This window comes from Mesoplodon mirus (genome assembly GCF_964341445.2).
Source record: "Mesoplodon mirus genome assembly, chromosome: 3".
NCBI classification, from domain to species: domain Eukaryota; kingdom Metazoa; phylum Chordata; class Mammalia; order Artiodactyla; family Ziphiidae; genus Mesoplodon; species Mesoplodon mirus.
Window position 1 is genome coordinate 191,096,970 of NC_138978.1, and position 24,926 is coordinate 191,121,895.

Genomic DNA, 24,926 nt, shown 5'->3' on the forward strand with positions numbered 1-24,926 from the left:
TTCTGTTTCTCAGAAGTTTATTTTAGAACGGAAATTCTATATATCAAATCGTATTTTCCCATTTACAAAGGTATACGTTGAGAACTTGGGAAGCATAGATTATAGAGTAGGCACGTGAGGACTTGTTTTGTGATAGCTACACGGCTAATTCAGTAGTGAACCATTTCCGCATCAGTAAGGTGGCTAGTGAGGGGCGACGAATGTCAGCGCCACTTCTCTTGGGATCTTCATTTATCTTGACTTCATTCGTGCAGAAATGGGATAGAGGCAACTAGAAGTTTATCATTTACGATTTTTTTCCTACATAATCTGAAATCTCCATGTAAGTTTATTGAAGGGTTTGTTGTCTTTATACAGTGAATTTTGTGTGCTGGTTTCATTTGCTGGATAAAGGCATGTACTGAATCCATGGTGTAGAAAGACAGTAGTGTGTTCTTTTATCCACTGCACTGTTTTTCTTTTGGGACGAATTATATAAACTAGGGGTTGACAAATTAGAGCCCACAGACCAAATCTGAACCTCCTTGGGCCAAATCAGGCTGTGCTCATTTGTTTACATATGTTGTTCATCCTGCCTTTGCACCGCAACTGCAAAATTCAGGAGTCGTGACAGAGACTATATGGCTTGCAGTGTGTAAAATATTTAATATCTGACCCATCACAGAAAGGTATATTGGGCCTCTGTCCTGGAGCCCCTGTGGCTATTTACAGCGTTGCTTTTCTGTGAATTACATACCGTATGCTGATGCTTGTAATTTTGGAACACAGCTTCTTATAAGTTGAGGAGGTCTCATGGTATTAGATGCTTTTAGTGGTGCTGTAGTTGAATATTAGGACTAAATAATTTGGGGGTGATAAAGTATTTTATTCAATCTAATTTTTGATACTTCCAACCAACTATATGACCGTTGAACACGGTTTTAGAGATAGTCCTAACCAGCTTCTACAGTTTGGGCTCATTGGTGTGTATTGAATGTATTTTGGAGATCAGTACTCCTTGTAAAGTTTCTAACTTCACAAGTATGTAATTTAACTTTATATCTATAGTAGGTTCAAGGCTTTGTTATTCTGTTGAACTGTCAGATACAATGTAGATTATTACTTTAGATTTGTTGGTTATCATGAAATATGTAAAGTCCAATGGTAACCTCCCTTCCTTTATAGAAACGGAAGGCTTCAAAATTGACACTATGGGCACCTATCATGGTATGACGCTGAAGTCTGTAACGGTAAGTCACTCTGAATGCAGAGGTTCTTTTGTTCCATTCATTTTATGTGAGCAGCAGATGTTGAAGGAAACTCTTGTTCTCCAACATTTTCAATTTCATACATTTATCTTTAATGACCAGTTGTGCTGACAGAGCTGTGGGGTGATTATATGATTCATGGGTGTCTTTTTTTTTAAAAACTGAGTGTAAAGAAAAGCTGTTTTGATTAACTTGCAAGTAGATTGGATGCTACCTGGTTAGAGAATTTAAAGTCAATGAGGAGTTACGAGGTTCAATTTGGGAGAGTTCTTTGCCATAATATCTCATGTTACTAAAATGTAACGCTGGGCTTCCCTAGTGGCGCAGTGGTTGAGAGTCTGCCTGCCGATGCAGGGGACACGGGTTCGTGCCCCGGTCCGGGAGGATCCCACGTGCCGCAGAGCGGCTGGGCCTGTGAGCCATGGCCGCTGAGCCTGCACATCCGGAGCCTGTGCTCCATAACGGGAGAGGCCACAACAGTGAGAGGCCCGCGTACCGCAAAAAAAAAAAAAGTAACGCTTTACGCTCTATAAAGACAGATTGCAGTGGTTGATGTCATGCTGCAAGTTGCATACTTGACACAGCCAAATACTTGACGTCCATGATTATAAGCCTTCGGCTCACTTTTAGCAAACTTTCTTTTTTATTTTTTAATGTCCTAAAGATGGTTATTTCTAGGTGATCTGATCAAGGCCCGTTTTTTTTAAAAATAAGTTTCGGTTGTACAACATTGTAGTTTAACATCTGTGTATGCTACAGAGTGATCACCACCACAAGTCTAGTTACCATACACTATACAGCTGACCCCTTAACCTGTTTCACTCACCTCCCAACTACCTATCCCTTTGGTAACCACTAATCTATGCAATAATCTTTGTTATCTGTGAGTCTTTGTTCGTATTTTTTTTTTTTAGTTTCCGCACTGATATTTTTCTTTATATGTATTTTGCTAAAACACTTATTTTTAAATTGTCATCAGATTTGTTTTTGTATTATTGAAATTGTACGTGGACGCATTATTCATTCAACAAGTGCTTATGAGTATTTGTGTCAGACCGTGTTCTGGTTGCTAGAGTTGTGGCTGTGACTAAGCCAGATAGGACTCTTTACAGAGAGGAGTGAGAGAGGCCTCTCTGAGGAAGTAACAGTTGAGCCAGAGCCTGCTGACGAGCATTCCATGAAAGACACGCAGGGTCAGGATTGAGGCCCATGCAACAGCACGCAGGCCAGTGTCTCCAGAGTCGAGTGGGTGAAGGGCAGGTGGTAAAAGGTTAGGTACACCCATTTTATGAGATCTGCCTAGGTCTTCCTGACTTCAAAAGGTAACTCATAGCTGTAAGATTGAACTTAAATTCTTAAAGATTTATTTATGGACCTTTTCTTGGGGACAGAACTTGCCTCCTCGCCATTCCCCAAGTGAATTATGGAACTGATGTTGTTACCCTTGCGTAGCCATCAAAATACGTTTTTTTTGTGGTTAACTGTTGCTGCTGTTGGTTTTACTTTTGTCTCATCTAAAATGCCATGAAATTGATTTCATTACTGAGCTTCCGTGCAAGTGGTAAAATCAGTGATAGTTTTTAATAGATGCTTTTTACAGAACAGTTTTTCTGAAATCCAGGGACAGCTTCTTAATTAAACAATGTGCAAATGATAAGGCTGTACTTCCTTATCAAAGTCTTTGTTCCTAAATATACTTATAAGAGGTGAACAGTTCTATGGTGTGTGATTTTACAGAACTAATCACAAAAAGACATTGTGTAGGAAAGCAGCAGAAAGACTAGAAATGGTCAAATTGTTAGTACTTCCAATATTTTAATGCCCAGCCTGCATCTCTGTGCTGCTTGTGGCGTGATTCATTTAGCAGTTGTTATTGAGAACTTTGAACCTGAAAGCTTTGAAGTTACTCTGATAATTGTTTCTTTTTAGTTGAATCTCAAACTTATCCTTTCAATGTAATGTTTTTTCCTCCTCTTTTTTGCTTTTGAAATTATTACCTGTTTGTGTGAGCTTGCAAGTTTCACCAACTTCCTACCTTATTCTCCAGTTAAGAAAGTTTCTGTTATGAGATCCACCCAGACATACCAAGCAGTTAAGAGTATGTTAAAGGCTTTGTTGCACAGTTGTGACTTCCTTTCTAATTTATGTGCAGCTCTGCTACCATTGTTCTTCAGGGTTTCGATATGCCTGGTTGATGTACAGAGTTACCAAGATTAGTTTCAATCTGCATTAGGATTGATCTGCATGTCTTTTAAGTTCAAAACACCAGAGTTCTCTTAGATGTTAGACTAAATTAATAAGTCACATTATGCAGACCAGAAAATTTTCATACAAATGAGTTTTTTTCTGTATCTGTTACAGAGAAGGAAGAGGTCTGTTTTGATAATATTTCATAAGAATCATAAGTTATTGAAATCTATAGAAATTAGGGCCCAGGCAGTATATTTTGCAACACTTTGTAAAGATAATAATTTGCCGAAGTTTATTATAGGAACAGAAGCTCAGGTACCTTAAAGTTACAAGTTTGTATAGTATAGCTTTTGAATTGTGCCAAGAAATACAGAGGCACACCACCTCTTGAAGAGTAGTTAGAGGGCTTTCCTGGGTTGGGACACTTCCCCCAAAATGTATCACTTGGGTTCTATAATGTTTAAGAAATACTGGATTAAGCAGATTTTGTGGTACAGGAATCTCATCATTTTTAATGTATAAATCTCTCTCTTTTTTTTTTTTTTTGCGGTACGCGGGCCTCTCACTGTTGTTGCCTCTCCCACTGCGGAGCACAGGCTCCGGACGCGCAGGCTCAGCGGCCATGGCTCACTCTCCCAGCCGCTCCGTGGCGTGTGGGATCCTCCCGGACCGGGGCACGAACCCGTGTCCCCTACATCGGCAGGCGGACTCTCAACCACTGCGCCACCAGGGAAGCCCCTATAAATCTCTTAATTGGAACACAGGAGTATGGACTCTTTCCCAAGCTTGTTTACCCCCCAAGTTTGCCCCTCTCCTCCCTTCTGTTGAGAATACTGCAAAGAAGCAGAGTTGCATAGAATCAGTTTAATTGAAGCTATCTTAGGAGTCGTGGTTTGGGAGTAGAAACCATTCAGTATGGGAGACATCAGAATATATTTTCATATATTCCTTCAGTGAAAGGGGCTGTTTTAGACTAACAAAATGCCACTTGATAATGCTTTTCATTGTATAGTAAATAAAGGAGATGATGAAGACCTTTTTTTGTTAGGTAGTAGCAAGGAACTTATCTGTGGATCCACCGGAGAGGGAATAAGAAAGATATGATCACAGTTCATTATTATTATTTACAGAGATTTGGAAATCCTTTATCAAGAACTACTTTATTTTAATCTCCCAATCTAGCTTGTTCATGTTCACGTGGAAAGGCCACGTGTTCTAGCCCCTGTTTATTCTTCCCTCTGTTCCTACTGAATATCATCGACTCTCGACAACCTTGCTGTCTTCATTTTTGAGGAAACCTTTTGCACTCTGAAATCATACAGGTCAAAAGCTTCCCTTTAAGGTCGTTATTTGAAGAGACTCCAACAGACATCGTAGTTCTGATGATCTCTTTTTTGGGAAACCATTTTTTTGATAGTAAGTAAACTTGGGTGGATTTTCAGTATCTGTGTTAGAGGTCTAATATTACCACTGTCAACTTTCACTTTTGAGAGGATCCAGAATCTCAGTCTCCTCCAAGTTACATTCTTAAGCAGGAATGCATGCATCAGTAACCGCCCCATTCCCTGTTCTCTAAAGCTTGCTTTGTTCTCATTTGGTGGTCAGTTGACGTGTTCACCTCTGCTTGAAGTGTTACGGGAGTGTGCAGGTGCCAGTGCTCTCTGGAGCGGGTCTGGAGCCGGGGCCAGGAGAAGACGGAGGTAGCCGATCAGGACTTTCTTACTCAGAACTCCCCTTCCCTTCCCTCCCTCCACTCCTCCTTCAGCAAATATTTGTTGAGTGCTTTTGTATGCCATGCGCTATGCTAGGTGCAGGGATATCGAAGATGAAGAACGCCAGCCATATGCGTGTGGGCTTTTTGAATGGTCTGTTGGAGGAGAGACACATCAGTCAGTCACTCAGATGTGAAATTATGACTGTGCCATGTGTGTGCAGACTCATTGTGCCGTGAGAACCTAAAGTTGGAGGATTTTCTGTGGGAGTTGGAGCACTTCATTGAGGAGGTAGTACTTGAAGTGAGATCCAGAGTTTGAGCAGGGGCTGACTTGAAGATTGCAGGAAAGCGCATTTTAGGGAGAGTGAACAGAAGGCAGGAGTAGATGCCCTGGTGGGGAGAGCATGGCACTTAGAAAGATTTGGAAGGAGACTGGTGATTGTGTGGATTCAAAGGATGCCTCTGGGAAAGTTTCTTTCCGGAGGTAGGTACAGCCTGCCTGTCTGTGCGTGCCAGGGCCTCTCCACGCGCTTCTGGGGCCATTCGTTGTGCCAGTCTAAATGCGGCTGCACGCTTACCGCAGTAGTAATTCCAGGGTTTATTTTACTCACCAACACTTAAAGAATCAGAGTATGTCACGGAAGCAGACTGGATTTCCAACTTCTTGTGAGAGGCCTCTGGCATGACTGGGCGCTGGGCCCACAGTCCAGCGTGGCAGACCCCACGTACCCTGAGCAGGACACCTTCCTCACCGGGGACATGTTCCCCGGGTAGCCTCAGGCCTCGCCACTCTGGTCTTTTCTGTCGCCTTCTTCACTTATTTACACCACCTTCTTAGGCCCTATTGGCTTTTCAGTATGAAATCCCTCTCTAAATAAAGGCAGTGCTAGCTTGTTAAAGAGAAGTCAGTCAGCTGGAAACACAAATTGAAGGCTTTGAAGTCAGTCCTGGCTTTGAATCTCAGCTCTTCCACTCATTCCACCACTAATGAAGTTGAGAAAGTTATGTAACCTTTCTATCAGTGGTCTTGTTTTTATTTTGTAATAAAGATATTAGAATTTACATTACAGTATTATTGATGAGTGGAACAGGCACTGTGTAAAGTGCTCAACACAAAAAGGACTCAACAGATAAATGATGGCTACTTTTATTATGAATTTATAATTTTATGTATAATCTCAGCTTGTCATATGTGTAAATGTAGGCAACTGTAGCTTCAGTGATGAACTTGATATTACATGTTTAATGATACAATTTTCATTCAAAGCTATGAAGACTAGTTTACTTAAACATTATGAGAACCCTTTTCTTCTCCAGTAACTGGGATATTTTTACTCTAGCTGTGTGTGTTTATCTTACGGTAAAGTTCTTTATCCTTGGAGAGAAAATTGCTACAAAGACATTATCGTTTTAAGTGTGTGACAGCTTAGCTGGTTAGGCTTTTCCATTTACCTGTTAGGGCTCATATATAGGAAGAAACATCATTTACTTAGATTTAAATTATTTACTTTGATCCAAAAAGTATGTAAGTGTTGAGATTTTAATATATGGTCAAGAATTATAAGTAGGAATATTACTTCTATAATTTATAATTTGCTGCATTCTGCATTTAGATTGGCATATTATTTTGCTCGAGAATATTATATTACACTTGAAATAATTTTCAGAACTTGTTGCCTCTTTTGCCGTTTCAGGGAACTGGGGTGGTTCTGTCCTATGTCAGCCTGAACAACGTAAAGGTGTACCCCCTAAACAAACCAAACATTGTGTGTTTTCTGTCAGTAACTCGTTATATGTCTTAAGCTTTTGAAAGTCAACTTTATACTTTTACTGTCTGTTACATGAAGTAATACTTAACTGTTAACATATTAGTATTTTGTGCATAGTTTATTTTTTATTATATTTGCATTTTCATAGACTTTTCTAAGATTTCATCCCTAAACTGGACAATATTGTTTTCTCTGTACTCAAAACTTCCCTTCTATCCCTTTTATAGTAGTTTTCCCCAAGTGATTTTTCCAGATTTTTGGGTTAAAAAAATTTTTTTTATAATGTTGTGCTCGTTGTAGATTTGGCGCAGACCTCCATATAAGGGAGACAGAAGAAGAGAGTCTTCTGCAATATTATGATTTCTTTGCCTGTTTGTTGCAGCAAATTAGGCATCGGTTTTCTCTTCTGAAAAGTGGTATTATAATACCCTCCTCTGAGGTCTTCAGGGTTTGAAATGTGCACAGGTGTACCTAGTTTAGCATTGTTCTTTCAGTGGTGTTTGTAGCACTGAATTAATTTTAGTTATGAACTTTTTGCACCGAATAATACAGAGCCCCTGTCCACCCACGCTCTTTAAAATTAGTTGGGTGGGCAAGTGGGGGGAGAGATAAATTGGGAGATTGGAATTGACATGTACGCACTACTATATATAAAATAGATAAGTAATAAGAACCTGCTGTATAGCACAGGGAGCTCTACTCAATACTCTGTAATGGGCTTTATGGGAAAAGAATCTTAAAAAAAAAAAGAAAAGAGTAGATATATGTATAGGTATAACTGGTTCACTTTGCTGTACACCTGAAACTAACACAACATTGTAAATCAATTAGACTCCAATAAAAATTTTAAAAAATTAATTAGAAAATAAAAAACAATTGTGTGGTAGTATGTAGAGTGAACACTTATTTGGGTGGGTATTAATCTCCTTACATTGATACCTTCATAAAGGTATTAAAATCTCATTTTACATTAATATTTTGTCAGCATATGATCAGCATTTTGATGCTGATATACTTAGAAAAAATGAATAATAGCACAGATCATGTTAATAATTGTCAGGGAATGTTAATGCCTGTAAAGTAAAAGTTATTTTTATAATACTTTTTTATACCGTTGCTTTCAGTTTATGTATCTTGTGGAGATTTATTGAAACTCCGTTGCACAAGGGATGGTGCTTTTGGTATAAGCCTATACAGTTAAACGCCATTAATTTAGCTTTGCATTTCATTAAAGAGTAATTATCGGTTTATCCAAAATGCCTTAAAATTTTAATAACGCCTGTAACATATCTTTTAAAGTTATTCTACCAGTGACCATATATTTAATGCCATGATCATACAATTTCTGAGACTTATTTTGAAAGAAGCATAGACAAAGTTATTCTTGACACGTATGTTAGAAGTAATTTAGAAAAACATTATATAATTTTTAATAATAATGTTCACATCACTTTGTTTCAAAGTGGTTTAATATTGGTTATTGTGAGAACAGGAGAAAACAGAAGCCAGTTTGGAAATATAATGGTATTTTGTTAATATGATAAAAATTTATACTATGAAATTTCAGCTTGATTATGTAAATTCTTTTCACTGTAGTTCCATATGAAATGCTGCAGTTATATACATGACTCAAATGTGCACAAAAGCAAACTTTAATTTTCATTAAATTTAATATTCTCTCTTGGACATACTACATATAGTCTTTTATTCTAATTTCTGTTTACCTTCATCACTACAGCTTTACTCAGTTTTAACAAAATTAGTATAGTATTGAACATATTTCATCACTTTTAAATTCTAACTTCTCAGTGTATTTTTAGACTAACCACTGCTGTTCTTTAACTTAGACATGATTTTATTTTATATATTTTTCTTCATTAATTTGAGGAAAAAAGATTAATATTTAATATCATGACATGATTTGAATCAGTTCGTTCATAATAAAAAAAAAACAGTATATTAACTACATACTGTAATTGGGTATTTAGATATTTTCTTGTTGGGTACTTTTCTTTTGGCTGTTGTTGGCTGAGTTTTAGTTTGCTCTATCAATTTCTAGGTCTTCATAAATTGATTTAAATCTTCCATGAATTTCTAATCTTTTGTATAAATCCCACATTCAGATTTTATTTTCTTAGTGTCTTAGTGCTTTTCTCTTATACTCATTGGATTGTCTAGTTAGTGCATCCCTTCCTGTCCCACACCCTGCCAACCTCATCTGATCTTTAATTCTAAGTTTTGGTTTCTTTTCCAGGTCTTTTTCTTGATGGATGTTTCTTTTAGTGTTGTTCTTCTTGTCTTTCCTGCTTCTCATGTTCCTCTGTGAGTGACCGTTCCCACATTTATTTTAAATATCTGTTTTTTAAAGACTCTTAGTTGCTTCTTGTCCAGACAGATCTTACTGTTTAGAACTAAGGTTTTTTTTGAAATTTCAGAATGGTGCTTTACTGTGAATAAGTTGAAGACATACTCATTTGAAATGCTAAGGAACTAAAGCTTTTAAGATTTTTAATTTTGTTTTAATTGGAGACAAAAGTCATACCATAGAACTCAGGTAATTGTCTCATTGTTGACGTCATATTTTATGTTGTCATTGAAAAAGCATTTGTTCCTTAACATTTAGGTTTGTGCAGAAGTATATAAGATCAAACACAAAATTATTTTGAAATCAAGTCAATTTAACATTTTTACAAATTACCATTTAAGTCAGAGTTGATTCGGTATTTTATTGTCATCTACAAACAGTGAATTCTGGACACTATCAAACTAATCATTTATCTCCCCTAATTTTGATATTTTAGATAGGTGCTTCAGTCTTCTTGCAGTGTCTTTTTGTCATTTCTATCTTATATGTGTGTTGCCATAAACATCCTGAAATTCAGTTCCTTATGTGTGTATGTATATATATATATATATATTTTTTTTTTTTTGTGGTACGCGGGCCTCTCACCATTGTGGCCTCTCCCGTTGCGGAGCACAGGCTCCGGACGCGCAGGCTCAGCGGCCACGGGTCATGGGCCCAGCCGCTCCGCGGCACGTGGGATCCTCCCGGACCGGGGCACGAACCCGCGTCCCCTGCATCGGCAGGCAGACTCCCAACCACTGCTCCACCAGGGAAGCCCTTCTTATATATTTTAATATACCAAGTTTGAGAATTAAAATTAAGCAGGCTCTTTGACCTTTCAGAAGAATTTTAACTTCTATTATATAGGCTTTTAGTTTTCTTTATAAGCACCACCCCCCCCAAAAAAAATTCAGCTTCTGATATGATTGGACTATTACAATTTATTTTAAAAGGCTGTACAGAACACTTCATAGTGTCCTTAGGAATTGTTTGCTTTTAACATGGAGAGCTACGTTATGATAACCAACCATTCTGATAGTAAATTTATGGATACATTATAATTCATGAATAGCTTTAGTACATATTATGATATCCTCCCCTCCCCCCATCCCAAAGTTACTTTAACAGGAAAAATAAATGTTAAAAGCTTAACTATTTAAATTGTTTGGGGGAACATTCTTTCTTTATCTGGATTAAATGTAATAGATATAATTGATTTAATACCATCTAATAAGGTAATAGATGCCAATTTTGGGGAGACCCGTGATACACATTTGATTTATTTCTAAACTTCCTGAGTCATTATTAGTATTTTTGAAAAGTTTGTATAGTTTTTTTTTTTTTTAAGCTTTAAACATCAGTGTAAAGGTCACAGGTTAGTAGATTTTACAAAAATATGCTTCAGTATGGCACACTGGTAGTACTACACTTATATTTTACATTGGAACCCTCTTGTAGGTCACTGAACACCAATCCCTAGACATACAGTCTGGTTCTAAGTACCTGAAGAATTTTCACCACCATCTAGTGATGTAACAGATGAAAGCTGGTGTTGAGCACCTGTGCAGAACATTATTCTCCCCTGCAAAGATCAGCTGTGTGGATCCCAAGTTGCCTAATAGGGTGGCATTTCCTTAGTAGTTTGCCAGGGCCCAGAGAAAGGCTGAGAAACTGGGTAATATTAATATACCAGGAGAGATTGATTCATTGTTCAAGCTTATGAAACAGTAACCTTTGAAATGCTAAATGCTGATTAATTAATTTCGAGTGAGAAATGTAATTGCCAAGAGCAGTGGACACTCAGTTCCTCTATCCAGCACATCCATGTTCTCCCAGTAGAGAAGCTACTTGGAGATCAGAGATAATGATATTTGCATCTCTTCAGTAAAGGAAGATGTACTGCAAAGGCCAGGGAACCTTTAGTCTTGGTCACTGCTTAAATAGGCTTTGCCATTGTGACTTCTCTTCCTATTGGTGTGTCTGACTAAACCCTCCTCAGGTTAGGTGGCCTGACCTAGGACATCATCAGCCCAGAGAAAGGAGCATCTTTCTCTAATTTTCTTCCAACAGACAGTGCCCCTTTGCAACTTTTTCCCCTCTAAGGGGCTCTGTTTTGCAAAGCAGTTACTGAATTCCACCCCCCCATTTTTCTTAATTATGAAAAATTTCAAACATACATGTAATTAGAGAAAATAGTGTATGGTTTTTTAAATCTGCCCATCACACAGATTCTATAATTATTTTTTAACCACTTTTACTTCAGCTGTTCCACAGCTCCCTTTTTTCCCGAAGTACTGTGAAGCAAAACCCAGACACTGACACTTTGTTCCTACTTACTCTGCACTTCTAAAAGACATGGACCTTTTTTCTTAATGTAGGCATTATTGCATATAACAAAATAAACATTAATTGTTGGTATCGTCTAAAACCCAGTTCATTTTCCAGTTTCTTTGGTTTTTCTGAAAAATCTTTTTTTGCAGTTCATTTGTTGGAAATAGGATCCCAACAAGCACAAATAGTTGCATTTAGTGGGCAGGAGTCTGATATGTCTTTTATTCTAGATTAGAAGTTCGTAATACTTCTTTTTTTGGTGCCATGAACCTATTTAGTAGACTGGCGAATCCTATGATTCCTCTCTCTGAATGATGTTTTTAATGCATAAAATAAAATGACATAAGATAACAAAGAAAACCAATTGTATTGAAATAAAAGTATCAAAATTTTGAGAAACATAACTTTATGACATGGTATTGTACTTCGTGTTGCTTTTACTAATGCATTACATAACAAGATCTAGGGGCAAATCTAATAAATTCCAGAATTTTAAAGTATGTCCATACACAGTTTTTCAAGATATCTGTAAGAGTAATGTGATATGAAAATACTTGATTTCTGTTGGTGACAAAGTCAGAACTGTTGTTAATAGCACTGTGGTTTGTTGCCTTCATTCATGAAAGAAGGAAATGTCATTTCTGTTAGAGGTTGGTGAAAATAAAATTGTGAATTTTTTCCCATCCATATTAGGGGCCCCTCTGATTTCTATCCACAGCTCTGTATTCTAGAGTTCCGCTTCACTGGCTTTTTTCTGTTTTTTTACAGACATGTCAAGTTCTTCTCAACCTCCTGGCCGTTGTCTTTGTAGTTCTTTTTTTTTTTTTTTTTTGCGGTATGTGGGCCTCTCACTGTTGTGGCCTCTCCCGTTGCGGAGCACAGGCTCTGGATGCGCAGGTTCAACGGCCATGGCTCACGGGCCCAGCCGCTCCGCGGCATGTGGGATCTTCCCGGACCGGGGCACGAACCCGTGTCCCCTGCATCGGCAGGCGGACTCTCAACCACTGCGCCACCAGGGAAGCCCTGTCTTTGTAGTTCTGTTTGCCTGGATCATTCTTCCTCTTGCTCTTAATAAGACTGGCTCCTCAAAATTCAGATCTCAGTTTAAAGGTTACTTTTCCAGGAAGACCTCCCACTTTTTTTTCTGCTAGTAATCTTATTTATTTGTTTACATTCATGATTTTCTTTGAATATGAAGATCCAAAGGTAGGAAACACATCTTGTTGCCCTCCACCATCTTCCCAGTGCTGAGAACAGGGTAGTGGGCACATAGGTGTTGCTTGAAAAGTATTGAATGAATGATTTTTTTTTAATTAATTAGTTAATTTACTTTTGGCTGCGTTGGGTCTTCGTTGCTGCACGTAGGCTTTCTCTAGTTGCAGCGAAAGGGGGCTACTCTTCGTTGTGGTGCGCGGGCTTCTCATTGCAGTGGCTTCTCTTGTTGCAGAGCATGGGCTCTAGGCATGCGGGCTCAGTAGTTGTGGGGCGTGGGCTCAGTAGTTGTGGTGCACGGGCTTAGTTGCTCTGTGGCATGTGGGATCTTCCCGGACCAGGGCTCGAACCCATGTCCCCTGCATTGGCAGGTGGATTCTTAACCGCTGCACCACCAGGGAAGCCCCTGAATGAGTGATTCTTAAGCTCATGTTATCCGTATATTTTTAGTTAACTTTCCATCCTTTCATATGCATGTAGAGTAGTAGTTAAGATTTATTATTGTTATTGATGCTTTGTAATATATAGGCCCTCAGTGCCACTTGACAGTCCTTCTATACATTTTTCAGTGGCTCTTTATTATGTTATCCTTGGCGAATCAGGTTCTCGTACAGCGTCTTCTCTCTCCTCGTGCCCTCAGTGCCCAGGCCAGGATCTTAGGCCTTGGCACTCATGCCTTCTCCCTCACCGCGAGTATCCACACGTACTGAAGGCCTGTGGACCTCACTTGCTAACATCTCTGGAATTCTTATCTCCGGATCACTACCGTCCTTCCTGGTCCAACTATTTCTGTATCTTCCCTGGATTATGCAGTGGTCTCCTAGTTTGTGTTTTTGTATCACTCATGCGTCTCTTCATTCTGTTCTCATGTTGCAGCCAGGATGCCTCAAACACTGAAGAAGAGAGGAGCTGTTGGGCATGCACTAGCCTCAATTTTTTTTTCTATTTTTTTTCTATCTTCATTGGCTTCCTATTAGTCTTAGGATTAAAAGCCATATTTTAATAGGTACTACAAGTCTTCATGAGGGTTTACCTGTCTCTCTTTTTACCTTTCTGGCATCAGCTCATACCAATCTTCCTCTTTATTTTTGTGCCATGGTTTACTCCAACCTCAGGGCCATTGTACCTGCTGTTCCTTCTTCTTGGAATTGTTCCCCTTTTACCCGATTGACATCTAGTTATTTCTTAGATGTTAACAAATGTTTCTTCTGAGAAGGCTTTTCTGACCATAGGTCAGGTCAGTTCCCGTTATATGCTCGCAAAGCACTGTGTATCTTTCCTTCATGACAGATATCATAGTTGTCCTTTCCACTTGTTTGTATGAAGATCTGATACATGGCTTTCTCTGTCAAAGGAGTATTATGGCAGCAACTTAATGATTGTTTTTGTTTATCATTGTATCTACAGCTCATGTCTTAATGCCTAGGCTCTCAGTAAATATTTATCAAGTGAGTGGACTTCTGGATGTTTCTTCAATGCTAAGGAGGACTGGACTCAAGAATTTCTATTAACCTAGTGTTAGAGTTCTGGAACAAAGCATGGTAAACTGGTCTGTTTGGGAAATGATGCCTAGGGGTTTCATCTGCACTGAATATCTATTGAGGAAGGTTAACACTTCTTGATCTTCTTCAGCATCATGGTCCCTGCTTAGAAATGCACTGTCATGTGAGGGACCTTCACATTTGTGGAACTGATTATATTAATTATTTCCAGAATACTTGTACTTTCTTTTTGTCAACATATATTTACTTATATGTTGCTTTATTTGCAGTGTGGGTGAGCCCATATATAAGCCAATGGTTGAGTCTTAGTTATTTTTAAGGCGTCAAAATCAGTTTTTCACTATAGAGAAAAATTGATTTTGACGCCTTAAAAATAAGTTTCCTTTCAAATAAGATGAAAATGCTGCAGACAGAAAGGGTGAGGCTATTTTATTGAGTCAAATTTCAGTTCACTGTTTCTAATCTAGGATTTTTTGTTTGTTGATTGCTTTTAAAATCAGTCTTGAGGAAGAGAGGATACGTTACGGAGTGAAGTAAAAGGCAGCAGTAAGATCAAAAGATTGGGTAGAGACATTAGCTTTAGCAAGGAAGAGAGTCATTCATGGGCCCTGTCGCTATCCAAGGACTTCAGGGATTTTGGTATTTATCCTAAGAACGTTGGGAATCTGTTGAAGCATTGGGATGATGCGAATAGTTTTGTGGTTTTGAAAGTATCATTCTGGCAGTAGTATATGGGAAGCAGATTGGGTGACTGTGAAGAAACCAGTTGCAAAAGTTTTGCTCACTTAAACTACTAGAGCAGTAAGATGAAGAAAAGTGGGTGGATTCCACTATGAATCCAGGTTTTGGGGATAGAGTGATACGGGTGATAGTAAGAGAAGGAAGTGGTGAGGTTGACTTGATATTTTCATGTGGCCACTGACTGGATATAGCCATTCACTCAGACAGGAAATGTTATTTTAAAAGTTTTAAAATTTGGAGATGAGAGAAGATAACTGGATTTAAATGTACTGTTAAATGTGTGTACTTAAAGACACTCAGACATACAAATACTTTAAATTTATGCTTATGAACTTTTACTTGGCTTTTTTGGCCCATTTATTAGCTTTCTGTTTTCATTTGTTCTCTTCCCTCCTTTACATAAATCTACCAGGAAGAAGGTTGTGGCTTTTTTTTTTTTTTTTTTAACCTTATCAGGAGACGAAAAGATCTCTGATAAAGGAATAGTTTTAAACAGCAGATGTGAAGGTGTGGTCAGGCTTCTCTGTTCATTCATTTCTAAGCTCAGACGGCACTTTACAGTGCAGGGGGCTCAGGCAGCTGTGCTGATGGTTACTTCCGTGTTGGTGGTTACTTGGGAGACACGTTAGCTCTCCCCCATGGTGGTGTGACTGTAGAAACACAGCTCCCAAGCCTGTTTCCCTGATCCCTCTTCAGTAATAAGGTATCTATAGCAACATGCTCTCCGCTATATTATGTTATCTGCACAAAAACTGTGTTGTTCTTGTGAGGCCTGGCCGTGAATATGGATTATGAACAGCTCTAACATTTTCAGCCTGTTTGCTTTAACAGAAGAGTTGTTCTTGGATCCCTTTACACTCCTGACTTGTTCAGGCGGCAGAGCACACAGAGGGCATGGTCTCAGAGAGCATTCTGAAGTCACCATAGAGCCTCGGAGCGACTTTATCACTGCAGCGTTTGCTAGCGGTAGGCTTTCCGTCACTTAGGATTCTTTGGGTAAAAATTGACTCTGACTAACTGAAACCCCAAAAAACAGAAGTATTACAATATTATAGGTGAGTTCAAAAAACTAAAGAATCAAGTGGTAGAAGGGACAGGAACTGTAGCAGCTCTGGGATCTAGAGGACAAGAATCAGTGGGTAATTTCTGCAGGGTGCTGAAGTTCAAGTGAATCAGCTCCAGTCATTTTCTTTGTTTGTTGTGCGCGTGTTTGTTTCCTTCAGGATTCAGATTGGAATAAGAGAGGGTCTTTGGTTGTCTTAGCTTGGCTAGTGCAAGGTAGGGTGTCTTTTTTTTTTTTTTTTTTTAAGATTTTTAATTTACAAACCCTTGTGTCGAGGGCTGACTTTCAATAGATCGCAGCGAGGGAGCTGCTCTGCTACGTACGAAACCCCGACCCAGAAGCAGGTCGTCTACGAATGGTTTAGCACCAGGTTCCCCACGAACGTGCGGTGCGTGACCGGCGAGGGGGCGGCCGCCTTTCCGGCCGCACCCCGTGTCCCAGGACGAAGGGTTCTCCGCACCGGACCCCGGTCCCGACGCGCGCCCCGGGGGACGCGGGCCTCGGCCCGCCGGCGGGGACCGGCTATCCGAGAAGGCAGGATGTCTTGATAGAAAGTTTTCCTAGAACTTTCTTATTTGAGGGTGGAGTAGCTCCCCAAAGGAAATCTGCCAGTATGTTAGAAAATTCTCATTGCCATCAGAATCTCATGCTAATTCTGTTTGTTATCTATATTCAAATATATGTTTTTACTAGCATTTTAGGTATGACAGTGAAGCAAACAACCCTTATGAGTTTTTTGTTGTTGTTGTTTTGCGGTATGCGGGCCTCTCACTGTTGTGGCCTCTCCCGTTGCGGAGCACAGGCTCCGGACGCGCAGGCTCAGCGGCCATGGCTCACGGGCCCAGCCGCTCCGCGGCATATGGGATCCTCCCAGACCGGGGCATGAACCCGTGTCCCCTGCATCGGCAGGTGGACTCTCAACCACTGCGCCACCAGGGAAGCCCCCCTTATTAGTTTTATTGTATAAATTAGTATCTTTTAAACATTTAATTAAAAACTTATACAAGCATGAATTTAAGATTTTGCATATAATGTTATAGCTTTCTGTTACTTAACATTTATTTTTTGTGATGCCGTTGATTTATTTTCATTTTTCAACATTTAGGATACTGTCTCAAGTGAAATTCAGACTGAGAATCTATAGGCTTCAGTGGGAAGTTGAAATAATTAGATTAATAAACAGATGGAGGCAGTTGCTTTCACTCTAGTTGTCCTTTAGCTCAGACATTTGCTGGTGGAGGGAGGCGAAACACTTCTGCAAATACAGAAACGTTTTTCTTCCTTCTCTGGCAAATCAGATCTTGAAAGTAGTAAGGTGTAGAGTTCCATTGTGCTTGGGGGAGGGCGTGTGTATGTGTGCGCTGATGGAGTACACAGCAACAGGTTCCTGGCCGAAACTTAGAATGGCCCCTGTTAGTATTTGATGCACATTACCCGTCTTCCGAGAGTCATGTTAAGCAATACACTGATACTCTGTGAGGTGTGTTAGAATGTAGGTATGGTAGAGATATTTTTTTTTTGGCTTCTTAAATCTGTGTTAATTTAATAGTCAAATTTTGTAGTTAAGCAGTAAAAACTGAAAACAAACCTGAACCAGCTGGATAAATCGGTTTTACCACCTCATCACAAAAAGTAGGCGACTAACCAGTAGAGTGAGTAAATGTGGTGCTACTTTTGTCTACTAACAATGATCAAATTATACGTCAAAAGAAGCACCTTTTAGGGCTTCCCTGGTGGCGCAGTGGTTGAGAGTCCGCCTGCCGATGCAGGGGACACGGGTTCGTGCCCCGGTCTGGGAAGATCCCACATGCCGCGGAGCGGCTGGGCCCGTGAGCCATGGCCGCTGAGCCTGCGCGTCCGGAGCCTGTGCTCCGCAACGGGAGAGGCCACAACAGTGAGAGGCCCGCGTACCGCAAAAAAAAAAAAGAAGCACCTTTTACATAATTTCTAAGTGCCACCTGCCTGTTGTTTACAGATGTGTCTCAGTGCCCAAAGGAGCAAGAGATAAGCAGTAATTCTTAGCTTTTCTGAGTTTCTGACCCCCAGACATCAGCAACTGAAAAGGAGAAGAAAAAATAACTGAGGGATCAGATTTCCTCTCCTTCTCCTTCTCTTTATTTGCACCTGACATCAGGCGTCCCTCCAGTGTGAGAAAACAGTTGTGATGCCTGAAGATCCTAGCAAAAGGTGAAGAATAAGCATGGAATAGAAGAGAAGATAGGCCGTTTTTGCTTAGCTTTTTAGACCCTCTAGCAGGAGTCATATGTGAAGTATGTAGCAGAATAGCATAATGGTTAAGAGTCTTTGCAGTGGAACCCTGCTGTTTTACTAGCTGTGTGATCTTAGGTATTTAACCTCTTGTACCAGTCTTTCTTATCTCTTAGTGTTACTTATAAGGATTATACGAGATATGTGTGTAAAGTACTTTAACACGGTACCAGGCACACAGCGTACTCTCAGTCAGTAAATAGTTCCTGCTGCTGTGTTGGTATTATTTTTATAGGGGTTTTGGTAATAGATATTAATAAGACTCCAGTTGATTTTTTGTGATCATACTGTATACTCAGAGGTGAGAAAGAAATTTTTTTTACTTGAATTAGAATTTCATCACCTATATAATCTTGATCAAAATAAACTAGTGTAAGTATTGAAAGTTTTGGTATTTTTATCTTCCACAATATCTCGTAACACTTCGAGCATAAAGATTACATGGTGGTTACTGTAATTTTTTTCTTTGACCAAATGCAAGTGCTGTCATTTAAAATTATATTTTCATGCATAGTAAAAATTACATAGTACTGGGCATGAATAAGGCACAATTAATATTTGGTGAGATGTTTAAATACTGTATTTTTAAATATCATAATATGAATTTGAAAATCATATTTTGCTGAAACCAGCTTGCACATTCAGAATGAGAGGTCAAAAATAAACTAATGGGGCTTCCCCGGTGGCGCAGCGGTTGAGAGTCTGCCTGCCGATGCAGGGGACACGGGTTCGTGTCCCGTTCCGGGAAGATCCCACATGCCGCGGAGCGGCTAGGCCCGTGAGCCATGGCCACTGAGCCTGCGCGTCTGGAGCCTGTGCTCCACAACGGGAGAGGCCACAACAGTGAGAGGCCTGCGTACCACAAAAAATAAATAAATAAATAAATAAATAAATAAATAAATAAACTAATAGAAGAATACTTACTTTAAAATAAAGATTGTCAGCAGCACTAAAACCCTTGTTATTTGATTCAGTGCTCTTTGAGAACCTGGAGTGTCATGAGATTCCAAGTCATCTCTTTTAGACTTGAATTTTTCTGGAAGGAAAATACTATCTTTTAAAGATACTGCACTGTAATAATAATTTGTACACATAGTGTTTGGATTGTTTCTGAGTACATACCTGTGGATGCACACATGCATATACATATACTTTTTTTTTTTTTTTTTGCGGTACACGGGCCTCTCACTGTTGTGGCCTCTCCCGTTGCGGAGCACAGGCTCCGGATGCGCAGGCTCAGCGGCCATGGCTCACAGGCCCAGCCGCTCCGCGGCATGTGGGATCCTCCCAGACCGGGGCACGAACCTGCGTCCCCTGCATCGGCAGGCGGACTCGCAACCACTGCGCCACCAGGGAAGCCCCATATACTTTTAAAAAATAAAACTTCTGAAGTATTAATGAGAGGCTTATACTGAGGGAAGGATTCCTTTTGTCTGTCATCACACTTATCTAATTTGGTATTATCCTTTTATGTGTGACCTTTCTTTAGTAATTTTGGTATTTAGTAATTTTAGTCTTTTTATAACCATGCAGAATAAATTAAGTGAAAAACAGACCTTACCAAGAGCTGGGGGGTTATTTAGCTCAGCATTCAGAATTATTCTATGTAGAATAGAACACTTAGACAACTGAACTGAAAGTGGGAGATAAGTTGAGTATAAATAGAATTCAGCGCATTAACTGATAAGTACTGAAGCAGTCTCTGTGATTCTGAACTGTAACATGTTAGAATTCTGTTTTGGTGGATAACTCTTCAGAATAGAATCAAGGATTAAAATGATTGTTATTAGAATTAGGATAAGTGACATCCTCACTGAGCAAGATTGATAAATTTATACACTTGTTTAAAGTAAAAACACTTTTTAAAAATTAATGGGTTAGTATTTCCTGATTTTAAAATTTATAATGGAGCCATACAAAATTATTGTGAAGTATTTGGACCATAACACTCAGTAAAGTTTTTTTTGTTAAGCTTTTTTATTAAAAACTTGATAAAAGTGCATTGTATACATTGTTCATCCCAGAATCAAGTGTTCATCAAACATTTGTAGTTTTCCCCCATCCCTCCCAAAGAAGTTTTTAATCAGTGGTGCAGAATATTTGTCATCCACCAAATTAAAAACTGCAGGTTTGTAAACTTGGCACTCAGAGAAAGAAGTAGGTGCCGTAAAATGATTAAGTATTGGCATGTGTACACCTGCTGTCAGGAAATAAACTTCCCATATGTTGCAGTTTGGCAGACATGCATCTTAAAATGTATTGAATGAAACTGGCGCTGCACTCTTTATCCTTTATCTTTTTTCAACAGTGCATCCTCTTTGTGCCTGTAAGTAATCACTTTTGCTTCGGTTAGAGGAAAATGATAGGTTTTTTCAGATATGCTTGAAGTTAAGTGGTGATGCTCCTTGAGAGTGCAGTAACTGGTTGATGGAGTAAATCATTGAAGTACTAGCTTGGCCCTGAACACCAACGAGGGAACAGATGTTCTATTTTGAAACATTTGATTTTTTTTTTTATAAAAACGTGAGCCTGAGACACACTGATTTTTTTTTCACATTTTATCACATCATGTCAAAATAAATTCCTCCAGTATATATGTGCGTATTGATAAAAGAAAATGAATATCTCAATTGTTTTTAAAAAGTAAATACTTAGATGAGAACTGCATTGATGAAACATCTGAACTTTATAAATATGTTTATGGAATAATTCAACTAAATCTTATTGCATGGAATATGGTTTTTAGAACCCTAGAATAGGTCAAGATTTGTCCTTTGCACAATTATAAAGTTTCCTTAAAATTGACAATAATGTTTTATTTACATTTAATTATATATTGAAATGAAAAACTGAATCCAGAGTCTTTTGACTGTATCCATTTCTTAAATTTAAATTTATGTGGAAAGCATATACAAATACACCTTCTTGGCCCCTAACGTAAGAGTTGAACCATTGATGTAGGCACGCCTGTTATTGCATGTTAATACACAGAGTCCCCTTATGTGGATTTTTAGTAGATTGTTTGGGATACCTTTTTGTTATATCGTGTTGTATTTTTAAGAATTACCTTCTTCAGAAATTAAAAAAATATTTTTGGATTCCTTTATGCAATGAGTTTTAACTAAAACTTGTCCTATGGATGTAATCAGTTTTAACTATACATGCTTTTAGCAATATTTTACAGGTTGCACGTTTTGGAAAAAAAAAAAAGTTGTCTTTTCTAGTGGAGTTTGCGGTGGCGATACCTGCCTGCCTTTTCTTTTGCTGCGTTGGCACAAGCGTTGTGCTTATTTTGTTGTAAATGGTTCCAGTATTTTATCAGTTCACTAGGCTGGAACTGATGAGAGGTAATTAGGTGGCTGTATTTACAGCTTGAATAAGAAACTCGCCAGTGATTGAACACAAACTCATTGGGAGGGGGGACAGGATCAATTCTCAACTTGGCAAGACAGATCCCTACATATACATCTTCCAAGTGCAAACGACGGATGCTTAAAGAAACTTTAAATATCTTCTCTGCCAGATCTCCAGAAAAAACATAACCAGTCCCGGAACAGAAGACAGGATAGCGCTCACTTGGGTAGAGGTCTGGTGGCATGTACCACTTGCTGTCTTTGTTTCGGTTGGGTGCGTATCCCCTCATTAGGTAACCAGTAAAATAGTTATGTCTAGGAGGCAGGTCTGGCTTCAGTAACTTAAGTATTAAATATTCGGTGTTGACAAACATGTCACTGTCCGTTTTCATAACATATGGAATATGTGGACAGTATGTGGCAACCCAGTTCATGCCCATTAGTGTTTTAATGGTCAGATTATAGTATGTATCTAAATATTCCTGTTGAATTATATCGTGGTATTGTCTGCTTTCTTCCAGGATTGCACGTTGAAGGTAGCCATTTAACTTAATACTTACACCCAACAAAAAAATTCGTGTGATTTGGATACCAGGTGCTAGACTTTCATTGCCCCAAGTTTGCCGAATAGCTCTTCTAGCTTCTATCTGTCCAGGTTCTGCAGCTATTAGTAGTATTAAAAAAGGGCTTTTCTCCTGGCATTTTTCAGGTTCATTGATAAGGTATTTGAAATGGTAAGAATTTGGATGTCCAGTGCCTTTTTCATTGTAAATACTTCCGTTGGCACTGAGTGTATTCTCCAGCCCTGTAACTCCTTGTGGTGACAAATCTGTGTTATTGGAGTTAGTTGCTGTTTGAGGCCTCAGAGTCTGCGGGACTGTTTCTTTCCAAATGTTCCGAAGAGAGCTGTGGTTTGTCTCACTTTTTGTAGAACGAAATCCACGGAAAGTGTATGTCACAGGGTTTTCTTTGAATCCAGTTCTGCCTGGCAGCCAGTCATGATGATTGAAAAACAAAAACATAGCAAAAAGAAACACAAGAGAAAGTACACCAATAAGATGGGTACGGAATAGAGACCTCTTGGCATTCCAGCTCATCTTTGCAAAGCAGCAGTGTCTTCTTCTCCACTGAAGCATGTTGTAAATATCCAGTAGTGGATGAGAGATCGGTGGCTGAGAATGTGTTCTTCTCCTGAATCAGTACTGTTCTTTGGTAATCATTTTCTAATGCGGTCACGTCGTCTCCCTCGCAGTCATTCTATAAAGGTGAAGCATAAACGTTTACAGAATGGAAATATCACAGAACTGCTTGAAAGAGACTAATAAAATTAGGGCACACGGAAATTTTTAAGCTGTGAAAATAGGATAACCCAGGAACAACGTTTATGATTTGTCTTCCCTTGGCAACGTAACATCCTGAGAACAGGATTGATTTCTTTAAAAATACACCTTTGGAGCACAGTGACCACTTTAAAGAGAGGTGAATGGATTGATTTTCTTCCACTTATTTCATCGTCTCAGTAGCTCTGGTCACTTGTACTTGTTGACTTAAGTTAAAGATTAAAAGTTGTGTGCATGGAGAAGAGGAAAATGCTGCTAGATCCCTGAGAGAGGCCATGTGAGGAGGCCTGAGAGCAGATGGAAAATTTATTGGCATTAATTAAAATTGATTTGACATACCATTGGTGGTATGGTGCACAGTCAGCGGCCTTTTTTGTAAAGTGGTCATGTATCAGTTGTGGGACAGACGGTGCAAGGTTGATTATGGCAGAGTTTTGTTAGTCACAGTACACTGCTTGGCATGTTTCCGTTGGCCCCTACTGTTTCGGGAAAGTCAGTGAGAAGACGCACCTGTCAGAATTAATGTTCAGGGTTCAGTAACTTCAGTGCAGGATTTTAAGACAGTAATAAATGATAGACATTTGCAAGTACCCTTTTCTCATGTTAACCTTCCACTTCAAACATGAGGTATTCAGGAGATCATTGTCCTTACTTAGACTTAAGATTGATTTTTATAATATAGCAACTAATTATATTTAATTATCTGAGGACTTCACAGAGTACTATCATGTATCTCAGTTGAATCTCCATGTTAGAATTAAACAAAGAACTGCTTTGAACAGTCTTTTCAGATTTCTTACAAAATATAGACACTAGGTATTATTGTATCCCCAACTATTTAAAATTTTAAATTTCACAAAATGCATCTTAAAAGATTTTTGAGTTATGCTGTGTTCTAAATTTGCATGTAGAGAATTTTTTACATTTTTAGGACTTCTGCTAGCATGACACTTAGAGCTCTACATTTAGAAAAAAACATTTATGAGATGTCAATATGGGAAGTTCACGATGCCGCATATTAGGAACTGGTCTTTGAACAAGTTTTTTTAGTGCATAGCACAAATTTGTTCATGTTTTTTCAGTTTGTTAGTTTTTCTGGATCAAGGCGTGGGGGTAAAGGATGGGTAAGGAGCTGTAGCTTGAATTCTATTAAAAGGGAAAACAAACCTTTTTGTGTAATTTTAATTTTTTCAACCTTTTATTGTGAAAATTATTTCTCTATGTAAAAGAAAACTGGTCAATTAAAAACATTTATTGTAGGAGCGTTTGTTTATTTGAAATTATATATACACGTATGAATGTGTTTATGTAGCCTGTGATATTGAAAGGTTTATGGTTAATACCAAATTTGCTTAACCTCGATAAGAAATTCAATTATTTGGGGAAAATAATGGCATTTACATGGAAGTCCTCATATAATTGAATAACTAGAATAGTACTCATATAATGTGAAGTATTTTGAAAATATTGATGGGAAGTGTTAGACTCCTGTTCTAGCAGAAGCCACTAGGAGGAGCAAGCAGGTGGGGATTCGAGCATTTCTGAAGCGTAACAGTACAGGCGCTAGCTTTTGATGATTTCTAGAATCTGAGATTATGTAGTGCTTTTAGAAGTTATGGTGTTTCTCAAATGTAAAAAATTATATTAATCATTTTGTGAGATAGGAGCAGTGTTTTTCTTCCTTAAGTTTTCAGATTTAAAAAAAATAGAATCTAGTTATTTATTAGAATTTATTTACCTGAATTTTAATTTCACATTACTCTGATGAAGACTAAGACACTTCACCGTACCAGTAAAACATAGTTCTCTGGTGAGCTCAGTTGAAAATAACAGAGCTGAGTGTTCTGGTTTA

The 24,926-nt window shown here is 38.7% G+C and overlaps 2 protein-coding genes across 2 annotated transcripts in view; one reads left to right on the forward strand and one right to left on the reverse strand.

The window, feature by feature from the left end:
- Window positions 1-24,926, forward strand: part of CDC73 (cell division cycle 73) — a 92,705-nt gene that overhangs the window by 22,188 nt on the left and 45,591 nt on the right. Inside the window, exon 10 of the mRNA XM_082612983.1 lies at window positions 1,165-1,229. Coding sequence (XP_082469109.1) covers window positions 1,165-1,229 — 65 coding nt within the window. The remainder of the gene's footprint in view (window positions 1-1,164; window positions 1,230-24,926) is intronic.
- B3GALT2 (beta-1,3-galactosyltransferase 2) lies at window positions 21,602-22,924 on the reverse strand (the record flags this gene model as incomplete). The annotated part of the gene is made up of 1 exon (XM_082615251.1): window positions 21,602-22,924. The coding sequence occupies exon 1, from the start codon at window positions 22,868-22,870 to the stop codon at window positions 21,602-21,604; it is 1,269 nt and encodes a 422-aa protein (XP_082471377.1). The 5' UTR covers window positions 22,871-22,924.